Source organism: Petromyzon marinus, chromosome 1 (genome assembly GCF_048934315.1).
Source record: "Petromyzon marinus isolate PM22_M1 ecotype Great Lakes invasive population chromosome 1, UKy_Petmar_22M1.pri1.0, whole genome shotgun sequence".
In the NCBI taxonomy this organism is placed as follows: domain Eukaryota; kingdom Metazoa; phylum Chordata; class Hyperoartia; order Petromyzontiformes; family Petromyzontidae; genus Petromyzon; species Petromyzon marinus.
In genome coordinates, this window is record NC_133667.1 from 14266692 (window position 1) to 14290279 (window position 23588).

Below are 23588 nucleotides of genomic sequence, written 5' to 3' on the forward strand. Positions count from 1 at the left end.
GTTAACTTGATCACTAAATTCAACCTCCTGTCTGAAAAGAAGCCAGAGCCACACGTAAAAAAGTTAAATGTTAACCAGATTACTCATTGGTTTTTTCGGTAAAGTCACGTATGTAGAAATACAATAAAATTATATTAAAACAAAAAACAATCACGACGTTTTGATCACAACGCAAGCGATCTTCATCAGGTGTCAAGAACAAATCATGAAGTTAAATACAACAAAAAGATGAGAGACGAGAATTCAACAAACCTGAAAAAACATTATGTGAAGCACATCCAGTCAGGCCAACAACACAGTTAGACACTTCCTGGCGGACCACGAAATTCAGAAGAGTGTTAAATTTCGTGTGCAACCTTTAAATTGCACATATCAGCATAGATAGAATGAAAAATACGAGGTACACGGTCGGTAGAAATACATACATATACAAGTCCACCAAGAGTAACGTCCCAATTTCCGACAGCCTAAAATCGGTACTAGCTAAAGGGTTGAATTTCGCAGTCACCCCTAAAAACATCCCAGTGGATGAAAAATTTCCCAGGTCGACGTAGCCCTCAAAGGGTTGGGACACATCCCGGCAGACGTTGCTAGATCTGAAATCGCTGCTATCCTCATAAACGCTGAGAAACCCATTAGCAACATCCGCAAGGATGAGCGTTTTGAACTCTGTAAATTAAAAAATACAGAGATGACATTATATTCTTGATTCTTTCGGTAAAGCCACATAGAAGGGGAACAATAAAATAATACAAATATATGTTATTTTATTGTTTCCCTTCTACGTAACTTTACCGAAAGAACCAAGAATATGAATCTCTGCAGTCACGAAAGCTTTAAATCAGAGATGACATTGTCATCCTCTCAGCCGATAAGGCAATGCCACTGTCATCATGGATGAAACCACTTACAGCAACAAAATTCAAGACCTTCTTAATGATGGTAGCTATACCAAAATTAACAGAGATCCCGCCAACAGCCTAGCCACAACAATAAAAAATATCATCACTAAATCGACTTCTCTAATCGATCAGACCAAGCAGAGCTCCCTAAAACCTTCGGCTACTAGACCACCCAGATTTTATGGCCTTCCAAAAATCCACAAAGTATTTACCCTGCTTCGTCCTATCGTCTCCACCATTAACTCACCCACCTACAAACTGGCCCGATTTCTTTCTGAGACCCTGCTTACTTTCACGGGCAAGTCCACCTCGGCTGTACTTCACTCAGCTCACTTGGTTTCTCTAATCAAGGACATCTCACTGTCTCCAGATGATTTGCTTGTCAGTTTCGATGTAGTCTCTCTGTTCACCAATGTACCTGTACCTGACACCATTGCAATCATTGAAGACTTGGTCCAACAAGGACTGAATCCAGATGTACTAACTTTGGTAAGGCACTGCCTTACCAACACATACTTCACCTGGAATGGTACATTCTACAAACAAAATGAAGGTACCCCAATGGGTTATCCCTTATCGCCAGTGGTAGCGAATGTTTTCATGGATAAATTTGAGACACATACCATCCAGACATCCACCCTACGTCCTTCCTTGTGGAAGAGATACGTAGATGACACATTCGTCATCTAGCCACATGGCTTGCAAGCACTGAACCAATTTTTTAGCTACATCAATTCCATACACCCATCTATCAAATTCACCATGGAAGTGGAAAAAGATGGCAAGCTACCATTCCTGGATGTTTTGATCGAGAAGAGACCTGATGGCTCATTGGGACATTCGGTCTACAAGAAAGCCACCCACATGAATGCCTATCTAAAGCCTGACTCCCACCACCATCCAGGCCAGAATAATTATCTCATCAAAACACTACACCATAGGGCCCGTTGCATCTCCGATCAGCACCACCTAGCCAGTGAGTTGGAGCACGTACACCAAGCCCTCAGGATGAACGGATACTCAGACCGTACAATCCGCAAAGCTGTCTCCCCAGCCATGTGGAGACAACCTTCTGAGGATCCAACCAAAACCATCACTTTACCGTACATAGCAGGGGTTACCAAAAATAATTCCAAAATCTTAAACAAACACAAGATCCAGGTTCGTTTCAACACAGTACACAAAATCCGTGATTTAATCCCATCTGTAAAGGATGTGATTCCTGACATGCAATACCGTGGAGTCTACAAACTGAGTTGTGGTTGCGGCAGCAGTTACATTGGGGAAACGAAACGACATGTCTCGGACCACGTTCGTGAACACAAGGCAGATCTGAAACATGGTAGGACCAATACCTCTGCCGTTGCTGATCATTGTTTTAATGCTGTGGGCTCACACGAAATTTATTTTTCCAAGACGGAGGTATTCTGCAAACCTACCGGCTACCTTCAGAGATTTGTTCATGAAGCCATCCATATATATAAACACAGACACAACTTCAACCGAGAGGATAGGCACAAACTGAGCAATCATTGGAGGGACGTTATTAACCAGGTAAAGTCTTAACTGACTGTGCTGTTTCCATCCTACCTGCCTATGTCAGCTGTTATTTCTGACTCTGTCTCTCTCTATGCCTCTCTCTTAGATCGCTCATGCTCACATGTCCTTTGGATTGCACTCTCATGCCTTTTGATTGCACTCTCATGCTCACATGCCCTTTGGATTGCACCCTTCGGGTTGCACTCTCATGCCTTTGGATTGCACCACTCTTATATTTCACATGAACATGCTAATCTCTCACATTAACATAGCCACTTCCGTGCCCTCGTCGAGGAGGTCGCTCTCCGATAATACATTTACTTGCTAATTTTTCACATTAACATCACTTGCCTCGCCCACTTCTTCATGACCCTTGGGCTACACCCATTTCAAACCTTTCAAACCAGTCTGCCTGACCAGCAGATCATGCTTTCCCATCTGATGACAGACGCTTGTGTTGCGCCCGAAACGTTCTGATTTATTTTATTTTATTTTACACCTACGTGACTTTACCGAAAGAACCAAAGAGTATAGAAAATAGAAAGGCAAATAGGAAATGGCTCCCACACCCAGCCACACTTTACTCGGGCCTACCCACCATCATGAAGATCCTTAATGATTGTGAGCAGATGGTCTGGGACTCTGAAAGCACGAAGAATAACCCAGTCCTCGGCGATTGGTGGTATGATAGGCATTGACCAGGTCAAAAAATCTGAGATGTAGTTCCTTTTGAAATGCTCTACACCTCTGCTGTCGCAGACGGACAGGCAAAATGGCGTCCATGCAGGACTGGGGCTCCGCAATTCTCCTCAGCATGTCTGGTAAGGCAGTACCTACTATAATCACCCAGGAATGTCTGGCCTTAACGCTTGTGACCTCACTTCACGTCAACCAGCCCCCCTCATTAATATTAATTAGCAGGTGCCGTGCTCAAAATGGACCCCCCCCCTCATTAATAATCAAGAGCAGATGACGTCAATCTACATGGAGCATCTTCCCTCCTCATTAATAATCATAAGCACGTGACCTAACTCCACATCGAACAGCCCCCTCATTAATAATCATTATAAGGTGACATCCTCCAAATGGACACCCCCCTTCATAATAATTAGCGGCTGACGTCACTCCACATGGGGGGCCGAGGTGCCTCCTTCCCCCTCCTCGGCGTCAACTTACAACCCTCACTACAAAGGCAGAACCCTCACATCACGCGATCTCCATAACGATATTGAGACATCAAAGTAAAAAGGACGTCATGATGAAGAAGGGATTATAACCTATAAATGAAATAGGCCTGTGTCACCGCGCCCTTACAAATTGCACATACATTGATGCAATGAATATCACGTCGCGGTCTGCTTTACGCTTGCAAGTTTCAGATTTACTGCAATACACACGTCCTTGGATGGACAAAAGACTAGTGTTTAATAATACTTGCCAGGGCCTTTCCCGGCACACTGAGGAGGGAAGATACCCTGGTAGTTGCTGCAATCAGTGTGGTCTCCTCCAATCCGGCGGAACCCTTCCAGTGGACCAGAAAGTTGTGGTGATGTCACATAGGGTAGTCTACACACAAACACCACCATTCCCTCAGCAATTTGCTTGAGAGGTCATCTCTCCCTGGCGCTTTACTTGGTTCGAGCTCCGAATAATGTGGTTAATGTTGACTTGCAAATATGCCGCTATTTATTAATCGTGGCCCGTGTGTTAATTTTATTTGAGGAGTTTAATACAGATATGTTTAAGCGAAGCTGAAGAGTTGAGTTGTGTTGATAATATTAATCCATGTTTATTTGTTATTAAAGCGCTTAGAATGAATTATTAACGGCACAGGGGGAGACTAAAGAAGACAAACGAGAGGAATACGAAAACTATTTTTGGTTAACATTAACAACCTCTGTGGTGTTCTCGATGAAGATCACAGACAGGAAGAACGAGGCACAGTGGGAATGGGTATACTGGCTCGGTCCAGATGTGAAAGTGGAAAAGGAAAGCATGGCACATTGTATGCGAGCCATAACAGAGCCACCCCTAGGTTAACACAGAAAACAAATGAGTACCAAGTTATTTACTCTTAATAGTAATCCTTACCACTTAAATAATTAATTGCATTTAAAACATGTTTTCTATTTGTGCTTTTTAAAGTCAATCCAAAAAGTTTCTGGTTAGGTCAGATTTGGTTGAGATTTCAGACCTCGGCTGAAAATTTGAAATCGTCCGATGGATTTATTGGATGTCTATAATGCAATCCCATCATCGGATTGCTTAGAGGTGTATTATTAAGGGGTTTTTATTCCTTCTTAATTACGAATCTTAAAACCATTTGTGGACAGACTAGGACCCCAGCCTAAATACTTGTGTAGTGTAGCAGTGCCGACTGGCGGAGAGAAGTAGCAATTGCGGGTGTACCCACCCAGGGGGAGAGCATACACGGGAAAGTCGACAAGGAGAAGAACTGGGGCAAAGGTCATGGAAGGGATAAGAACTGGGCCAAGGGTCATGGAAGGGATCCATATTTGAGCTCCTAGAACCAGCTAGAAGGTTCGAGAAGGGGGGCGTGGACAGGGCAGGGCCGGGCCCCGCTGGAAGTATAAAAGGGGGCAAGAGAGGGAGCTCAGGGCTGTCCGTGGGAATCAGGGTCGTCTCGCCATGGAAGTCGTCCTCGTCGTCGCTGCCATCCTTGCCATCGACCCGACGTGGCGAAAGTGTGGGGGGTGATGTTGCCATTTGCAAGCGCTTTTGTAGCACTTGGTCTCTCCACTTCGAAAGCGGCAACACTGGAGCCACAATGCCACCTACAACAACAACAACCCGACGTCGCCACTGCTGGATAGTCAGCCAGATATCCATTCAGTTAGCGCCGTCGAGCTTGACGGTCAGCGTTACATTGTGCTCAGTCGGTCGTGTAGCGTGAGTACGAGTAATATAAATAAAGAACGTGCCTCGACAGTTATTGTCTCCAGAGTCCTCCATTACACTTGTCTACAAGATAGATGTTTTACAATTAACTTGCATAATCATTTCTTTTTCACGAGTGGGCTTGGTTTGACCTGCATAATAGCTGCCCTTACAACCTTTTCACTAATGTGAGAAAAACATGACAAACATATTTATAAACACTTCACTTTAGGCAGTAATTTTATTCGATTTCAGTGATACAAAAAAGGCAACCTAACATGAACTGTATATACAAGACAACCGCATCATGAATAGAATGAGGACTGTAGAGTACAGTAAATGTTCATATAGTCAGCTGTCTCAATAAACCAACAGCAATACACCCCCGTCCTAATATCCCAACAAGGAGAGAGAGTCCGTAAAAAACGATGCCGTATATAATGTATAACGGGGCGAAGCGATAGTGCAGCAGTTACCACATTGTGCTATGGAGCCGACTACCTGAAATTGATTCCGAGCCACGGCAAACAATAGTGGTGGATTACTATCTGAATCGGTCCTGGGCCATAGTCCCTCCCCTCCCCCACACCTTTACTGCCCCCTTATATAATGAGATCCCCTTGCTAGCTTGGTTCAGATGCACTGTGCGAGTGTGTTTGAAATATGGTTACAAAAAAAATCCCCCATGACTGACAAGGCATGGGGAGGTCTTCATCCACCAGTAAATTGACAAGGCACTGTAAATTATTATTGTACATTAAGTGTCATTTGACATGTTGAACATTATTCATTTTCGTGCATTTCCTTTGCCAATTTGTCTTCTCTCAAGTATATACATTTTCACCAAAAACTTTTATTCTCATATCTACATTTGCAATTGTGGGGTAGAAAACGACAACCTTCAACGTGGTCTTCCATATGTAGTGGAGTATGAAGGTGTGTTGTGGGAACTGCGCGATTGCATGATCACACGGACAGTGTGGGGTTATCTTGGGTCAGCCTGTGGAGAAGGCGAAAACAGTGTGGGTTGTGTTAGGACAGCCAGGTGCAAAGGCTGGGATGATGAGGTAACGGTTGGGCCAATTAAGCCAGAGGATCAGCAACGGCGGTGATTGGCTGTGGCTGTTGTCAAGGGCGAGGAGGCGTCGAGATGTCTGGAGAAAGGCAGGTGTTTGAGGACGCGAAGCGTGCGGAGGCACGCGGGCCAAGTAATTAGCGATAATGAGAATGGGGAAAAATTGGGGGAGACACAGAGAGCGGGGAGTTGGAGTTGGGAGCTGGACGAGGAAGACGTGGAGTTTGGAAATGGAGTAAAAACAGAGTTTGGAAACAGAGTTTGGAAACAGAGTTTGGAGACAGAGTGGGAAACGGAGTTGGAACAGAGTGTGAAGCAAGACGAAGTAGTTAGCAGTGGAGTGAGCGTAGCGATAGCGAAGCTGAAGCAAGACGAAGCAGTTAGCAGTGGAGTGAGCATAGCGATAGCGAAGCTCAAGCAAGACGAAGTAGTTAGCAGTGGAGAGAGCGTAGCGATAGCGAAGCTGAAGCAAGACGAAGTAGTTAGCAGTGGAGTGAGCGTAGCGATAGCAAAGCTGAAGCAAGACGAAGTAGCTAGCAGTGGAGTGAGCGTAGCGATAGCGGAGTTGAAGACGCTGTGTGCGGAGTGTGCGAAGTCGCTGTGTGTGAAGACGCTGTGTGCGGAGGAGCTGAGGAGAATAGCCAGCAGTGGAGAGAGCGTAGCGATAGCGGAGCTGAAGACGCTGTGTGCGGAGTGTGCGAAGTCGCTGTGTGCGAAGACGCTGTGTGCGGAGTTGCTGAACGGGGAGTCACTGATTGCGAAGCAAGTGAAGTGATAGTGGGGAGACAAAGGTGGTGAGCGAGACGAGCGGAGCACGGCGAGCGAGCCGTGGTGACCAGGATACTGTGGAGTGTGGAGGACATGTGGAATGTTGTAAATTTAAGCGGTGTTCGAAGAAAGACAGAAGTTGTCTGCGTAAAGTCGAACACTACACATAGCTACGTGGTAAAACACAACAAATATCATCACTCCCGGTGAGCAAACATTAAAATACAACATAGGAGGCAACCCTGAAGCTGATGAGATTTAAGAAAGTCAAAATGAGTCCCGTTGTTTGTCGGCTTGAGACAAATTCTGCCGGTAAAACAATGCTCCAGAATGCCCATCAAAGTTTATGGACCTAAATCTTCAGTTTACTTTTCTGTGGCCAAACCAAGCCGTGTCTATTTATTTTAATGTACAATTTTGGCAATGTGACCGCAGCATTACAGAAGAGGCATTGGGCCTAATTCTTGTTGACAGAAAAAAATGGTCAAATCACCATTTGCTTTCGCAACCAATATAATCCATGAGGTTTTTTTGGGTTATATTGCGTAAATGTATAAATGTGTCGTTAAAACTCGCCACCACCCGACACAGCCAACTAGTAAGAGTTGTCACGTAAACAGAACATGCCAATTCGTCACTATCTGAGTACTCAGATTGTAAATGTTGTGGCTTGGCTCTCCAACACCGGTGTGCTGTACTAGTGACGAATTGGTATGTTCTGTTTACGTGACAACCCTTACTAGTTGGTCGTGCCGGGTGGCGGTGGGTTTTAACGACACATTTATATATTTACGCGATCACCGCCACTTGTCCCGCCAATCTTCTTCCACTTCAAAGACAAATGTCCCATTATTGCACGGGATTGGCTGCTCAGATTATTTCTCTACAAACCTCTACACTATGCTTCTTCTCTTGTCACATCGATAATCCTTATATCTCATTCCACCACATTCTTTCATTTCACCCTCGGTCTCCCTTTACTCTTTCGACCCTATGCACCAGGATCTCTCTCCATAGTCCTTCGATGACATCGTCTTCTCAACACATGCCCAAACCCATCGAAGTCTCCCATACCATATTGTGATATCTGTAACCACTGTGGAGCCTTTAAAACTCCTTCATGCTGTCCAATCACGTCTCCAATATCATCTCTCATCTCCATCCTTTCAAGCACTTTTTGTTATTCTTCCTTAGCGTCACTTTGTCACTTCTCAACACATGCCCAAACCCATCGAAGTATTCCATACCGTCTTACGATGTCTGTAACCACTGTGAAGGCTTTCAAACCCCTTAATGTTGTCCAATCACAATGTCTCCAATTATCCATCTCTCATCTCCATCCTTTCAAGCACTTCTAGTTATTCTTCCTTAGCGTCACTTTGTCACTTCTCAACACATGCCCAAACCCATCGAAGCCTCCCATACCATCTTGTGATGTCTGCAACCACTGTGAAGACTTAAACACTCCTTCATGCTATCAAATCACAACGTCCCAATATCATCTCTCATCTCCATCCTTTCAAGAACTTTTTGTGAACTCTTCCATCAAGCTCACATCTCTACACCACATAACAGCGTTGGGTCGTATCACTTGATATATTTTCCCCATTCAGTTTTACCAGGAGCCAGAACTGGTGGAGGTGGAAAGGTACCAACTTTATATAGTCGGTCTCACCTCCACACCGAGCATTGGCACTGGAACCAAACTTCTCGATTGGAGGTTATCTCTCCCCTTTTCCAGAGTAACCCCTGGTCAGAGGCCCCGGGCGGATGTGGGGATACTCACAAGCTGGGTGCTGTTCAGTTGGAGTTTGTCCCAGTGGATGACAGGATCGCCTCAATGATACTTCTGGTCTCATAAAGGAAAACTATGACTGTTGTCTGTGCTTATGCACCAAACGGCAGTTCAGAGTATTCGGCCTTCTTGGAGACAGTGGGGTGCAGTCGTCGACAGAGTGCTGCCTACCGACTCCATAGCCTTACTGGGCGACTTCAATCCTCATTTGGGAAATTATGGAGATACTTGGAGAGGCATGATTGGGAGGAATGTTCCCCCTGATGTGAACCTGAAGGGTGAGATGTTATTGGAATTATGCGCTAGTCACGGAATGCCAATAACAAACAACATGTTCGAACATAAGGATGCTCATAAGTGTACTTGATACCAGAGCCGCTTGAGCCACAGGTCAATTATTGACTTTTTAGTTGTATCATTGGACCTAAGGCCGTATGTTCTAGACACTTGAGTGAAGAGAGGGGCATAGCTGTTAAGTGACACCACCTGGGGATCAGTTAGACGTGGAAGGCCCAAACGAATAGTTTGGGCGGAAGGACCCAGTGCAGAAATATTTCAACTTCCACCTCCGGGAAAACTTCTCCTGCACTCGAGGGGAGGTCGTGAACATCGAGTCTGAGTGGACGATGTTCAGGACCTCGATTGTGGATGCATCTGCGAAAAGCTGTGCCCTGAAGGCAGTTGGTGCCTGTCATGGCGGCAACCCTAGGACACCAGTAATGAGGGAAGCTGTCGAGTTGAAGGAGGCTTCCCGAGCTATTCTTGGAAAAAGGTCTCCTGACCCGATTGAGAGGTACCGGTGTGCCAAGAGGGCGCAGCTACAGCAGTCGCTGAAGCGAAAGCCTGAGCGTGGAAGGAGTTCGGAGAGGCCATGGAAAGGGACTACTGGGCAGCCTCAAAGATATTCTGGCAAAGCAGAATATCTAGGGGGGGTCGATGGGACGTGGCCCAGGCTGTTTTCAGTAAGGGTGGCGTAACATTGACCTCAACTAAGGAGATAGTCGAGAGGTGGAAGGAACACTTTGATGAGCTCCTCAACCCGGTGGACATGCCCTCCTTTCACAATGCATCCCATGAAACAGCTGGTGTGGTCAGATCCATCACAGTTGCGGAAGTCACTGTGGCGGTCGAGGGCCTTCATAGCGCCAAAGCTGCTGGGGTGGACGAGATTTGCCCAGAATTGTTAAAAGTGCTGGACAGTGCAGGAGTGTCGTGCTTAACACGCCTCTTCAATGTTGCACGGAAGGTGGGTACAGTGCCACTGGACTGGCAAACTAGGGTCATGGTTCCCATTTTTTTTCAAAAGGGGACCAAAGGGTGTGCTCCAACGACAGAGGAATCACACTCCTCAGCGTCCCAGGTAAAGCCCATGCCAGAGTGTTGGAGAGGAAGCTCCGCGCGATGGTCAAGATTCAGGAGGAACAATACGGATTCCGTCATGGTTGTGGAACAATGGACCATCTCTTTTCCCTCTCACAAATATGAGGGGTTATGGGAGTATGTTTCTCCAGTCTACCTCTGCTCTGTAGACTTGGAGAAAGCATATGACCGTGTTCCCACAATGTCTTGTGGGCAGTGCTGCAGGAGTATGACGTACCGGTGCTGTTTTTGTGCACTATCTGGACCCTCCATTCCTGGATCGAGAGCTGTGTCCGCATTCTTGCTTTTAAATCAAAGTCGTTTATTGTGGGTGTTGGACTCTGACAAGGGTGCATCTTGTCTCCACTCCTGTTTGTGATTTTCATGGAGAAGATATCAAACACAAAGCCGAGGTATGAAGAGTATCCAGTATGGGGGCATGGAGGTGGCGTCGCTGTTTTTTGCAGATGACGTTGTCCTCTTTGCCTAATCACTCTCTGATCTCAAGCATGCACTTGAACGGTTTGATGCAGAGTGCGAAGCGGCTGTGATGAGGATCAGCACCTCCAAATCTGAGATGGTAAATTGTTTTCTCCAGGTGAGGGGGGAACAGCTGCCCTTGGTGGAGGAGTTTAAGTACCTCGGGGTCTCTTTCGCGAGTGATGGTAAGTTGGAGCAGGAGATCTGCTGGCAGATTGGTGCAGCGTCCGCAGTGTTGCGGGCGCTGTACCGTTCCATGGAAGTGAAGCGGGAGCTGAGTCCTCGAACAAAGCTCTCGATTTACAGGTTGATCTAAATTCCCACCCTCACCTATGGTCATGAGCTTTGAGTAATGACCGAAAGGATGAAATCACAGGTACAAGGGGCCAAAATTAGGTTTTTCCTCAGGGTTGCCAGGCTCACTCTGTGATAGGTTGAGGAGCTCGGTAATCCAGGAGCACCTCAGTCGATCCCGCTGTTCCTCCAGATCGAGAGGAACCAGTTTAGGTGGTTTTAGCACCTGGTAAGGATGCCCCCCAGTAGACTCGCCCTGGAACTCTACTGGGCACATCCCACTGGGCGAAGACCCCGGGAACGGCCCAGGACATGCTGGCAGGACTATGTTTCTCGGCTAGCCTGGGAACGCCTGGAAATTCCCCAGGAAGAGCTGTGGCGAGGAAAAGGGAGATCCGGACCATCCTCCTCAACATGCTGTCACCGCGACCTTCATCAGCACAAGCGGAAATTTGACTGGGATCTCTCTGTCGTGTACAGTTCCTTAAACCTCTATCCATTTGTGCCGTCCTGTCTCAACTGTTTCCCTGACCTCCAACTTACACCATCCTTCCTCTCTTTTATACTTAACTACTCTAAAATTACTTTGGCCTGCACTTTATGTGCATCACTCTGTACACAATATTAACGTCATCCTTTCCTACTGACCGTTGGCCTCTTTTTTTCTGGGAAATGACCATTCGTTTTCCCTACTCCAAGACATTTGCGCCATCACAGCCACCTGGCTTTCAGCTCTCCTTCCGACTGCCATAACAGCCATCTGGCTTTCAGCTCCCCTTCCAACTGCCATAACAGCCACATGAGCAACCAAAATGCTCCTCCTTTCAGTTTCCTCACTCACTCAACGAATTGCAACAGATATGACAAATAGCAATTGTCTTAACGCTGATCTCTGGCATAACCCCGATAACTTCAAACTCTTCAAACCACACCTCTTTGTCCATAACCACTGCCTTCACCCCATTATACATTTCCTTAAAGTATTCTCAACCCTCCGCAGGCTTCAACATGCAAAATCCCTCAGCGCATTTATCATAAGCTTTGTTCAAAACTGTCAAAAACTGTCCTGCCAATATGCATCAAAACCCCCGCGCAAATTGCAGTGAAGTAAGGGCCGTCGTCTCTTGGAGTTTTGGTTGTGCATACGCACATGCATGCATGTGTGCATGCCTTCGTGCAATACTGTGGACGGTGAATTGAAATGAAAGTCAAATGTCCTTCTAATATTTAAAAAAGTGTTAAAATCGTAACCACAAGCCTGAAGGCCAACATTGGTCATTCCAGTGTAAGCGGTCATAATTATTAAACCAAGGATTTCAATGAACTTCAAAAAACATTTACACTCATGTGTAGACTGTAAAACATAAATTATCTTTTAGGGCTGTGAAAGACCCAATGCTGAAGATCCTCCGGATTCGATCTTCTGCAAAGTTTATGGACCACAGCAGATACTTCAAGCACAAATGGAAAATTAAAAACTCTCCAGCAGTGTGTAGCGACTCTGGTCACCCAGAACAGAACCATGGAACATATAAAAACATTAAAATGTTTTATTTGATCAGGTAAGGCCCCACTGAGCTATATAGCTCTTTTTCAGTCGCGTCCTGGCCACAAATGATAGCTTAACGAAGTGGCTTATCACGTGTTAATTTCTTGCAGCCAAATACTCTAAATGCACGTTGATTCTAAATGCGGAAATAAAAACCGGGGGACCCGGATAAAAATCCACGCGACCTCAGGGAGACAGAGACATGGAAACTCAAAATATACAGGTGTCGGGATCGGGATCGAACCCACTAACTCCTGTCTACCAGGCGAGGTATTTAACAGCTCGCCACCGTAGTGCCAACTCAATGGACTGATTCACAAATATGAAGGAGGCAACATCAGAGCGATACCCCACTCTGCTACTCCTGACGCAACCATCTGGCTCAACCACCTTAATGTTAAATTATAGCTGTGTTGCTCTACATCAGCCATTCTAAGAAGGGCTGTGATGTCGTGGATTTTTAGAATGCTGATTCCAGGGAGCGTTGGCCATAGTTTAGTAAAATGACGTTATAAAAAAAACACATTCCTAAATTGTTGTGAGGCTGAATGATTAATTTTCACAAAAGGCAAAATAAAATGCAACATCACGTTGGTTTTCCAAACCAATATTATTCCTCAAAGTTTTTTAGGTTTGATCGTGTAAATGTGTTATAAAACCCACATCCACCCGACGCAGCCAATTAGTGAGGTTTGTCACGTGAACAAAATGTGCCAATTAGTTACTACTTCAATTAGGTCTTCCCGTTTCCAGTCTTAAATAGAGTAAGGTGATGTCAACAAACCCCCTGGGTTTTTTGCACCGGATAGGCACTCAGTGATGACATCGCCTTTACTCGACTGTAATTAAGACCGGAAACAGGAAAACTACTTCACAATTATGGTAATCACCTGATGAAGCTGGCTCTAATAAGCAGAAAAACGTTACGGTACTTAAATTGTACCGTGAAGTGTGGATTTACTGTAACTGGTATGTTTTGTTCACGTGACAAGGTGGGTTTACAACATATTCACATTTATGCAATCTCACCTAAAAAAACTTCATTATTAGCAAAATAAAACTAAACATTATAACCCAAAGTATCACGCCTAAATGTTCACCATATTCCTCAAAGGCCGTTGCATGCGTTGACGTAACATTTTTACAGGAATTTTTTTACAGGAACAGCCGATGCCTCTGCTACCATCGCACTATTCATTTACATTCTCAAACGTCAGCGGCATGGGGATTTTTAAGTTTGGATAATAATACATTTTTAAAAAGCAAAATTTTTATGACTCAGGCAAGTCATTTCTGTTCTTTAAAGTTAAGCGGTGGCACAAGAAGTGTTATTGATGGCAATATTAAAAAAGCAGGACACAAATTAAACAGAACAGCGTCCATACATGGCAATTTAAGAGATCAATTAAGCCTCAGTAGTAGACTTATCCCTGCAGTTATCGTAATATTGGTTTAGAGATTTGTTTTCTCTCCATGGGAAGCAATTCCTGTGTTTTTGTTGTTATCGTATGGAATACATTTCCACGCAAATTGAATATACTTTGAATACTTCTTCCAAGGTAAGCCCCATTAATTGGCAGGGGTAAAGTGGTCTTGCTTACCGAGGCCATCGAACTCAGCTATTCAGAGTTTGATATCAGCTATGGCTAACATCAGCAGTGAGAGATATCTGAATCAATCTTGGGTGTCTCTTAACCTTCACCAATCCCCACCATGCTCCACAATACGGTTGAGCATCATTAAATGGTGTCGACAATCGACAGTGTCCGGAGGTGTTCATCGAGTGTCAAAAAAAAAAACTAAGGATAGCTTTCCTATGATTACAAAATGGGGGAAAATACTTCGATTCCAGAGTTTGTTCTGAAAATCACTTTGGCTGAGGCATGTCCTCAGGACGGATCTTTTTAACGGGTTTTTTCCTCTTGCGGACGTTCCCTCTCGACTCACTCTTCCTGGGGTCATTCGATTCCACCTGGCTTATTGTGGGCTCATTTATACAAGTCTCACTCTGTTGCTGCTGCCTACTTTCTTCGTGTTCGGACATTCGAGCCTTTTTGTGCTGAATATAGGCATCCTGAAGCTCGTGTGTCCACGACTCGATTCTATTCTCCCCAGGCTCCTGATCCTTCAGCCCACCTGGCCGAGCCCCGTTCCCGTCAGCAGCCTTCGCCTGCAGGCTACTGCTGCTCCCCTGGCACTTGACGCAGTGGCGCTTGTAGTTGCTGAGCTGCGCGAATGCCTTGCCGCAGACATCGCACTTGTGCGGTCTCTCGCCCGTGTGCTTGCGCATGTGGATCTTGAGCTCGCAGTAATAGGTGAAGCCGCGGCCGCACTCGTCGCAGACGTGCGGCCGAGGCCCGGCGTGCGCCCTCTCGTGAACCACCGCGTCCTCATGCAGCGCAAACGAGCGCCCGCACACGGCGCAGACATGCGGCCGCTCGCCCGTGTGCACCACGTGGTGCCGCCGCAGGTTACTCATCTGCGTGAAGGAGCGTCCGCACACGGTGCAGACGTGCGGCCGCTCGCCTGCGTGCTGCCGCATGTGGGCGCGCAGCGCGGCACTCTCCGGGTACGTACGGTCGCACACGCTACAGCGGTGCGGCCGCTCGGCCGAGTGCCGCCGCCGCTCGTGGGCGTTCACCTGCACCTCGGTCATATATACCTGGCCGCACACCGCGCACGGGTAGCCCGGCGCGCCCGTGTGCAGCTTCATGTGCAAGTACAGGCACTCGTGGCGACGGAACATGCGTCCGCAATCCACGCAGCGCAGACGGGGCTTGTCGCAGCCGCCGCCGTCGTCGCTGTCACTGTTGGCGGCCGAGGCCTGCTTGGCGACGGCTTCCGATGGCGGTGGCTGTGGCTGTGGCGGTGGCGGCGGTGGTGGTGGCGGTGGCGGCGGCGGCGGTGCGGTGCATGTGGATTGCACGCTGCCTGGCACGGGTGGCCAGACATTGGTGGGTGGGGAGATGACCGTGGCCACGTTCAAGCCGTCTTGGTTAGTGCTGTCCTGTAGCATGCTCTGGTGAAGCCACGCAGTTTGGAGAAGCAGGAAGCGGGTACCCTGCGATGAGCCCATGTTTTGGATGACGAATCCCTCCATGTCCTTGTCTGCAAGAGATTGTATTGTTACAGTGAGCAACTTCACATTTCGTGAAATTGGTAATTGAGGAGTTTAAGTTAAATGATATAAAAAAAGCGTTTAAATGTAGATTCGTGTGACGTTTGTCAGTTCTGCGATCTGCAGAATCTCAATGGAGCTGATAGATTGATGACTTAGCAGCTTACTACGTCTACACACTGCATAAAATTGAGAATCAAAAATAGTCAGAATGTCTTCCTGTGCCAATGAACAATGCGGTAGCTCTCATAACAAAATAAGTGTTAACCCCATTCATCATCATGGGACTTCCTTTGCAAGAACCAAAATATGACCATAGGGTTTTCCCCTTTTTTGGCAACAAAACAGGTGTTAAGATTTTGATTTAAAGATTTCGTGACTGCAGGGATTCATATTCTTGGTTCTTTCGGTAAAGTCACGTATTGTTTCCCTTCTATGTGACTTTACCGAAAGAACCAAGAATATAGGTGTTAAGATGTTAAAACACCAAACTGAAACCTTTTACAAGGAATCATGTCTGCATTAACCACAATGCTTGTGGTCCGAATGCAAACAAAAAACATACTCTGATAATATATGCATTGTCCTCTCAGTACTCTGATAGTGCATTGTCTTTGGGCTGTACGCCTTTGGGCGTCCTCTGGTCTAACACTGCTTGAGACGAGGCTCAAAAGAAAGCTGTCTCTGGTGTGGACCAATCCGTTTCAAGGACAATGCATATATTATCAGAGTATGTTTTTTGTTTACATTCTGACCATAAGCAGTGGTCAGCAGCTAAGCAGGATTTTGAGCCTGGTCAGCACTTAAGTCAGGTGCTGTTGTATGCATGGGCCTTAAGAAGTGGCCAGGAAATAGCAGCACAGTGATGGGATCAATCCACAGGTAAATGCAACCAACTGGATCTGTTTGTGTGTGGAGATTTTGAGTGTTATCCCCTCGTGTGTGCGGTGTGGGCTGTCCGGTTTCCTGTCCATACGAGTCCAAAAAGATCATACATTTGTAGATATATTCAACCATCCCAATGTAGAACCCGCACAAACAGGAGTCTTGAGACTTTGCCAGGTTCATAATTAGCATTGCACATGGGCTGTGTGTGCATGTGTATGCCTGGCACAAGCGTCATGGTGATGTCACGGCCACTTAGTAGTGAATGGCGGCTGTTGTCAGATTGTTAGTTGCCTTTTCAGTGTTAAAACCGTTTACCTCCATCTGCGGTGAAGCTGGTCGTGGCTTGCGGACCATCTCTGCCGTGACAAATGGGGATTGTGGTCGGTTCCACCATAGCAGCCCCCACTTCACCTCCGCCGCCACCTTGACTTGCGCCGATAGCAGACATGTCCACCGCAGCCTCTTTGTACGTGGGGCTGTGCAAGTTCAGGGCGGGTGCCTGCACTGACACCAGGCCTCTCTGTTGCTGATATTGCTGCTGCTGTTGCTGCTGCTGCTGTTGCTGCTGCTGCTGCATATTCATGGCAGCCCCCTGCATCTCCAGGCCACAACAACGTGCGTCTGTGGCGGGCTCTCCGACTGCAGCCATCAGTTCCCTCCCGTCGGGGCTACCTATGCTGACGACGGCAAGCGCCCTTGACATGGTCTCCTGCTCCTGCTGTTCGGAATCACGAAGGTTCACCGCCACGGCGACCAACTCATCCCACAGAGGGCGGCTCGTATTTCTGTTGAGCGATTCCTTCGCTTTGCCCGGCGGCTCCTGCTGCGCGCCAACGGAGGGCTTTCCCACAGCGGTTCTCAGCCCCTCAGCATGAGTGCTTGTGGAGGCACTCGGTCCGTTCTGCCTGTCGACGGCAAAGGGTGGCACCGCTGCCGTGGATGCCTGCTCCTTCCAGCCAGGCTCTCGAGTGCTGTCGGTGGTGGGGTCTGGCGCCTGTGCTTTCGCCTTCTCCTCATGCGCGTTGCTGGCAGGAGATTTTGCCACTGGCGCCTCAACTTCCTCCACCCCCAAGAGATGCGCGGTGGTGCCAGCCTCCAACATCTGATGCCTAGAGCCCTGTTTCCGAATGGCAGGTGTTCCCAATGTGGACATCTGCTGATCCTTTCCGTGGGAATGTGAGATCGTGGCAGGTTTCTCCAGCAAGGTCCTCAACTGTGGCAGGTGCTTGCTGCTGCTGGTGTTACTGCTGCTGATGCTAGAAGTTGAGGCGATAGTGCTGCTGCTCGTGCTGGTACCAGAAGTGGTGCTACTCTGTTTGCCGGTGGCAGTCAATTCTAACTCAGATTCCTGCTGGTCGCTCCCGTGGTGGCATGCGCTGGTGGCAGACTTTTTCTGCTGTTGTTTGCTGATACTGTTTGTGCTGCAAGTGCTGGTGCTCCCAGTGCTAGTACTTGTGGAACGCTCAAACATCTGTGGGTAGATGTCGCCGATGGATATTTCCATTATGGGCCTCTGTTGCACCCTCGTAATGTTACGCGGATGCTTGCCAGAGGGCAGTTTGTCCACCAGGGAGCCATGCTGACAACTTCCCCCGGTGCTCTGCGACTCCGACACCGTGCCTTCCCCCACACTGTTCATGTCGGAGCCATGGATTCTGCTGATGGGAACCTCCTTGATAGCCCTGTGCTCAAACCTAAGGCCAGACGAAAATCTGGTGCCCATGATGGGCCTTTCGAGCAGCACCCTCAGCTCCTGCCGCTGTCTGCTGGTGGTCACGCCAGGGGTGCGCAGCACGGGGATGCGTGCGGGGCCATCCATGGGGATTTCCGACAGCGGCCTCTTCTTGAGAATGCTGTGGATAAGCGGATCCGTCGACGACCCCAGCGTGCTTAGCACAGGGATGCGTAGGGTGCTGCCGACAGGCATTTCCAACATGGGACTTTGCTCCAGCATGCCTTGCTGGTGTGCCACGGATTTGTCATTCTCCGGACCCTGACTTGGCGTGATGTTGGTGGCCGGCTCTGCAATGCATTTCTGTTCCTGTGGACCAAGGCTTGGCGTTTGTGTCGTGGCTAACTCAGCGACAGATTTCTCTTTATCCGGCCCATGGCTTGGTGCGATGGTCGTTAATAACTCTGCAACAGATTTCGGATCCTGTCGTTCATGGCTCAGTGTACTGGTGGAAGTTTTCTCTGCTGGAGCTCCTGGTTTCTCTGGCCCATGGCTCGGCATGATAGTGGCAGATAAATTCAATTTTTCAGGCACAGGACAAGGAATGATATTGACAGCTAACTCTGCTGCAGCTGTCTGTACTATTGGCTCATCACTTGGTTTGCTGGTGGCCAGTAACTTTGCCACAGTTGTCCGTATCTCTGGCACAGGCTGTGGCACAATGGCGGTGGGCGATTGTATCACAGCTCTCTGTTCCTCTAGCACAGGCAAACGTGTGACATTGCCGATCTGAATTTGCATTAACGGCCTGTAATCAACTTTGCCATAGCGGTCTGTGCTTTTGGAGGGCAGTTCCACCACAACCCTTTGTTCCCCCGCGGGCCCTTGCCACGGTGTGCTGTCGGGACATACGTCTTTCAAACTCTCAGTGTGAATGGTGGCGATAGGCGAATGCGGCCTCGGTCCTTGTTCATCAGTTTCTTCGCCAGGCAACTCTGCCATGGCACCGTTCGCCTGCCACGCAGTGCCATGCACAACAGCAGCCATCGTGGTGTCGGCAATGGCAGGTGGTTCATCCGATGAAGCTTCCCGCGGTTCTTTGAAAGTGCCAATGACAGCCGCCGGCTCCAGCCACCCTGGACTACGAGCACATGTGCAATGTACTTCCGCCAGATCTCTGGGTTCCTGTCGTGCACTGGTGACAATATTTGTCAAAGTGTTTCTTGGCTCTTCTTGGTGGACACTGGTCGCAGCTGTGGTGGCTTCTTGCCAAAGAATAGGTCCGGTGGCAGATGCTGACGCCACCATCACCGCTCCTCGGTCCTCCATCCAGCCAGGATTCTGTGTGCTGATGGCGGGTGCTAATTTTAAGGCTGCTGGATCTTCTTCGTACATGACGATGGCGGCTTCTTCTTCCTCATACTCTTGTGATCCCATTTCCTCCACTTGCTGGTGGCGCTCGTCCGTCGTCGTGGGCATTTTTGCCAATTCTCTCGACCCGGGGCATGCCGTGCTGCTGCTGGCAAGATTCACTGCCACGGCTAACAGCTCCTCCCAACCATGGCTGTGAATTTTGCCGGTGGGCGGTTCCATCATTGCACCTGACACCACCAACTGGGGGGCTTGCGTGTCGACGGCAGGCAGATTTTCATCCTGTATCTTGCACCGTGCACTGGTGGCAAGCCTTTCCAGCAGGGATCTCAACGTCTCCTGGTGCTGGCTGGCGGTCTCCCCCAACATTGGCAAGTTGGGGCCATGTGTGCTGGTGGCAGGGAGGTCCTCTACGTGTGTGTTGGCAGCAAGGTCCACAGCCGCCACCAACTGTTGAAAACCAGAGCCGTGTGTGTTGGTAGCGGGTGGCAATCGCATGCCTGATGCTTGTACACCTTGCCCGAGGCGTTGCGTGCCGGTGGCAGGCGCTCCCGATGTGGCATTTGGTTGCGATTCATGTCCTCTTCTGGCAGCTTCTGGTCTTGCCCACAGCGCGAGGCGCGCGTCCATAGCAGGTGTAGCAGTCATAGCCCTGAGCTCCATCCAGCGAGCATCTTGCGCTTTGGTGGTGGGCGCCAGCGACAAGCCTCTCTGTTCCTCCTCGAGTTGCGTGCTGTTAGCCGGCAGTGTGATCTTGGATGGTGGAATTACAGCGGTCACCTCCTCCCTCCACTCAGGGCGGTGTCTACTCTTGGCCAGGTTTAGCGCCACATCACCCGGGTCCGGCCAGCAGCTGCTGGCGCCAGTCGTGAGCATCTCAATATCTTGGTCGTGCGCGTCTCTGGCAGGGGGGCCCATCACGGTCGACTGAGTCTCCCATCCCACGGAGCGAGAGGTGACAACGGTGGGATGCTCGGCCGCGGATGTCCATTCCCTCGGCCACGGGCGGTGTGCATTGGTGGCAGGTCCTGCGGCCAAAACGCTGGTGGCGGGCGTCTCCGCCATGAACCCTCGATCCTCCCATGCAAGTGGACGAGCGGCGATGATGGGGGCCTCCGCTACCTCTCTCGGCTCCTTCTCATTGTTGCTGCTGCTGGTGGTCATCAGGTCCGTCCATGTCTGGCGCAGAGCGCTGGTGCCAGGCAGCGTCGCCACGGCAGCCCGCTTCTTCCATCTGTGGACGCGGACGTTCGTGTCAAGGTCAGGCACCACGTCCGCCGGCGGTTTCCCCACAGGAGGGTCGCATACGTCGTTGGCGGGCGGGACCCCTACGGCCGCGCGTTCATAGTGCTTGGAGTGGCGTGATCCGATCACGAGGTCAATGGCAACTTCCTGAACCTCCTCCCCGTGGTGGGAGCCCATGCCAGGTGCACACTCCACCAAGACGGAGCCACGTGTGCCGATGGCAGGCGCGTCTCCCGCAGCCCCCGACTCCTTCCTCCTCCCAGGCTGGTTTGGAACGATGGCAGGCACGACTGCTATGGGACAATCTTCATCCCACCTCGGGTCATTGACGTCGATGGTAGATTTGCTCGCCACGGTTGCAGACTCCTCCTGGAATCCGCACGCGGGAGCCTCCGGTGTCTTGCGCGCGCCCATGGCAGGTGTTGTTTCCGCCTCGGCTACTTGTTCCTTCCAGTCGGTGAGGTTCGTTCCGATGGCAAGATTGACTGCCACGGCCACCAGATCCTCCCAACTGCTGTTGCTGCTGCTATTGTTTGTATCGGGGGCAGGCAATTGCTTCTCCATCTGCGGAAGTTCTTCATCGATCTGAGACTCCTCTATGCCGGACATCTGCTCGTCCGGCTCACGGCAAGATGCGCTGGTGGTGGGCCTCACCAGCGGGTCCCCCAGTTCCTCGGTTCCCTCGCTGGCGGCTGCGTCCATTGTCTCCATCTTGGGGTTGGCGGTGGTGGCAACGACGAGGGTAGGCGAAACCCCCGCGACCGCCCCTTCCCGTGAACCGCCGATGGAATCCTCCTCCGCAAAGGTCAGTTCCTCCTCGCAAGTGCTGGTGGCATCCCGCGGTTCCTGCACGGCGCCGTGCGCGCCGGCTGCAGCAGTGGCGGACAGCGGCAAACTGGTCACGGCTTCTATGCCCTCCCGCTCAGGGACATCGTAGCTGGTGGCGTGGCCTTCTGCCAGAGGTCCTAGATTCTGTGGCTCGGGTTGGTCCAGCTCCTCCTCAACTTCCTGCAACAACCCGGAGGCTTCTCCTGCACCCAGCAACGAAACAAGGCACTCGGTTGGACTCACAATCACTCCTCCTCTCCCCTTTGTCGTACTAGTCGTGTGTTCACAACCTCAATATTCGTGACGAAGCCACTTCACCATGGGGACCTTTTTTGGCAGTATCAAAGCATGAAAAATAAGAATAGTTTTTTTACCATTTTTGGCAATAAAACAGGTGTTAAGATGCTTAGCCCGACCTATTAATGCTCTGATACGTTGATTGTTTTTGTACTGTTTGCCTTTTGGCATTCCCTCGTCCGACACTGGTGGTGAGACTGGACCATAAAGAAAGCTCTGGTGCAGGCTAATCAGCGTAAAAGAAAATGCTTACATTATTACCAGAGCATGCTTGTTTACATGTTTACCACAAGTACTCAAGGTGAACGCAGACTTGATTCCTAGCAGAAGCCACTTCACCCCCCCCCCCCTCCGCATTTTGGGATTTGCGATAAAATTTGCGACACCTTTCTCAGACGCGCCGCATCCTTCACCTGCGCGTTTTTTTTCTGTGTCTGCGTCAACTCGGGACGGTTTTTGCCGTGATGGCGTGGAGGAGGCAGTGATGGTGTGGAGGAGGCCGTGATGGCGTGGAGGAGGCCATGATGGCGTGGAGGAGGCCGTGATGGCGTGGAGGAGACCGTGATGGCGAGGAGGAAGCCGTGATGGCGTGGAGAAGGCCGTGATGACGTGGAGGAGGCCGTGATGGCATGGAGGAGGCCGTGATGGAGTGTAGGAGGCCGTGATGGCGTGGAGGAGGCCGTGATGGCGTGGAGGAGACCGTGATGGTGTGGAGGAGGCCGTGATGGTAGGGAGGAGGCCGTGATGGCGTGGAGGAGGCCGTGATGGCGGGGAGGAGGCCATGATGGCGTGGAGGAGGTCGTGATGGCGGGGAGGAGGCCGTGATGGAGTGGAGGAGGCCGTGATGGCATGGAGGAGGCCGTGATGGCAGGGAGGAGGCCGTGATGGCGTGGAGGAGGCCGTGATGGCATGGAGGAGGCCGTGATGGCATGGAGGAGGTTGTGATGGCGGGGAGGAGGCCGTGATGGCGGGGAGGAGGCCGTGATGGCGTCGAGGAAGCCGTGATGGCGGGGAGGAGACCGTGATGGCGTGGATGAGGCCGTGAAGGCGGGGAGGAGGCCGTGATGGTGGGGAGGAGGTCGTGATGGTGTGGAGGAGGCCGTGATGGCGTGGAGGAGGCCGTGATGGTGGGGAGGAGGCCGTGATGGTGGGGAGGAGGCTGTGATGGCGTCGAGGAGGCCGTGATGGCGGGGAGGAGGCCGTGATGGCGTAGATGAGGCCGTGATGGCGGGGAGGAGGCCGTGATAGCGGGGAGGAGGTCATGATGGCGTGGAGGAGGCCGTGATGGCGTGGAAGAGGCGGTGATGGCGTGGAGGAGGCCGTGATGGCGGGGAGGAGGCCGTGATGGCAGGGAGGAGGCCGTGATGGCGTGGAGGCCGTGATGGCGTGGAGGAGGCCGTGATGGCGTGGAGGAGGCCGTGATGGAGTGTAGGAGGCCGTGATGGCGTGGAGGAGGCCGTGATGGCGTGGAGGAGGCCGTGATGGCGTGGAGGAGGCCGTGATGGCAGGG

At 49.9% G+C, this 23588-nt stretch overlaps 1 protein-coding gene across 6 annotated transcripts in view; it reads right to left on the bottom strand.

The window, feature by feature from the left end:
* Positions 1-5561: 5561 nt before the first annotated feature.
* Positions 5562-23588, bottom strand: part of LOC116942181 (uncharacterized) — a 102925-nt gene continuing 84898 nt past the window's right edge. For all 6 annotated transcript variants that reach the window (XM_032953836.2, XM_032953808.2, XM_032953817.2 and 3 more), the window contains 2 exons: positions 16981-21984; positions 5562-15767 (listed from right to left, as the gene is read on the bottom strand). In XM_032953836.2, the coding sequence (XP_032809727.2) occupies positions 14527-15767; positions 16981-21984 (6245 nt within the window). In that variant the 3' untranslated portion in view covers positions 5562-14526. The remainder of the gene's footprint in view (positions 15768-16980; positions 21985-23588) is intronic.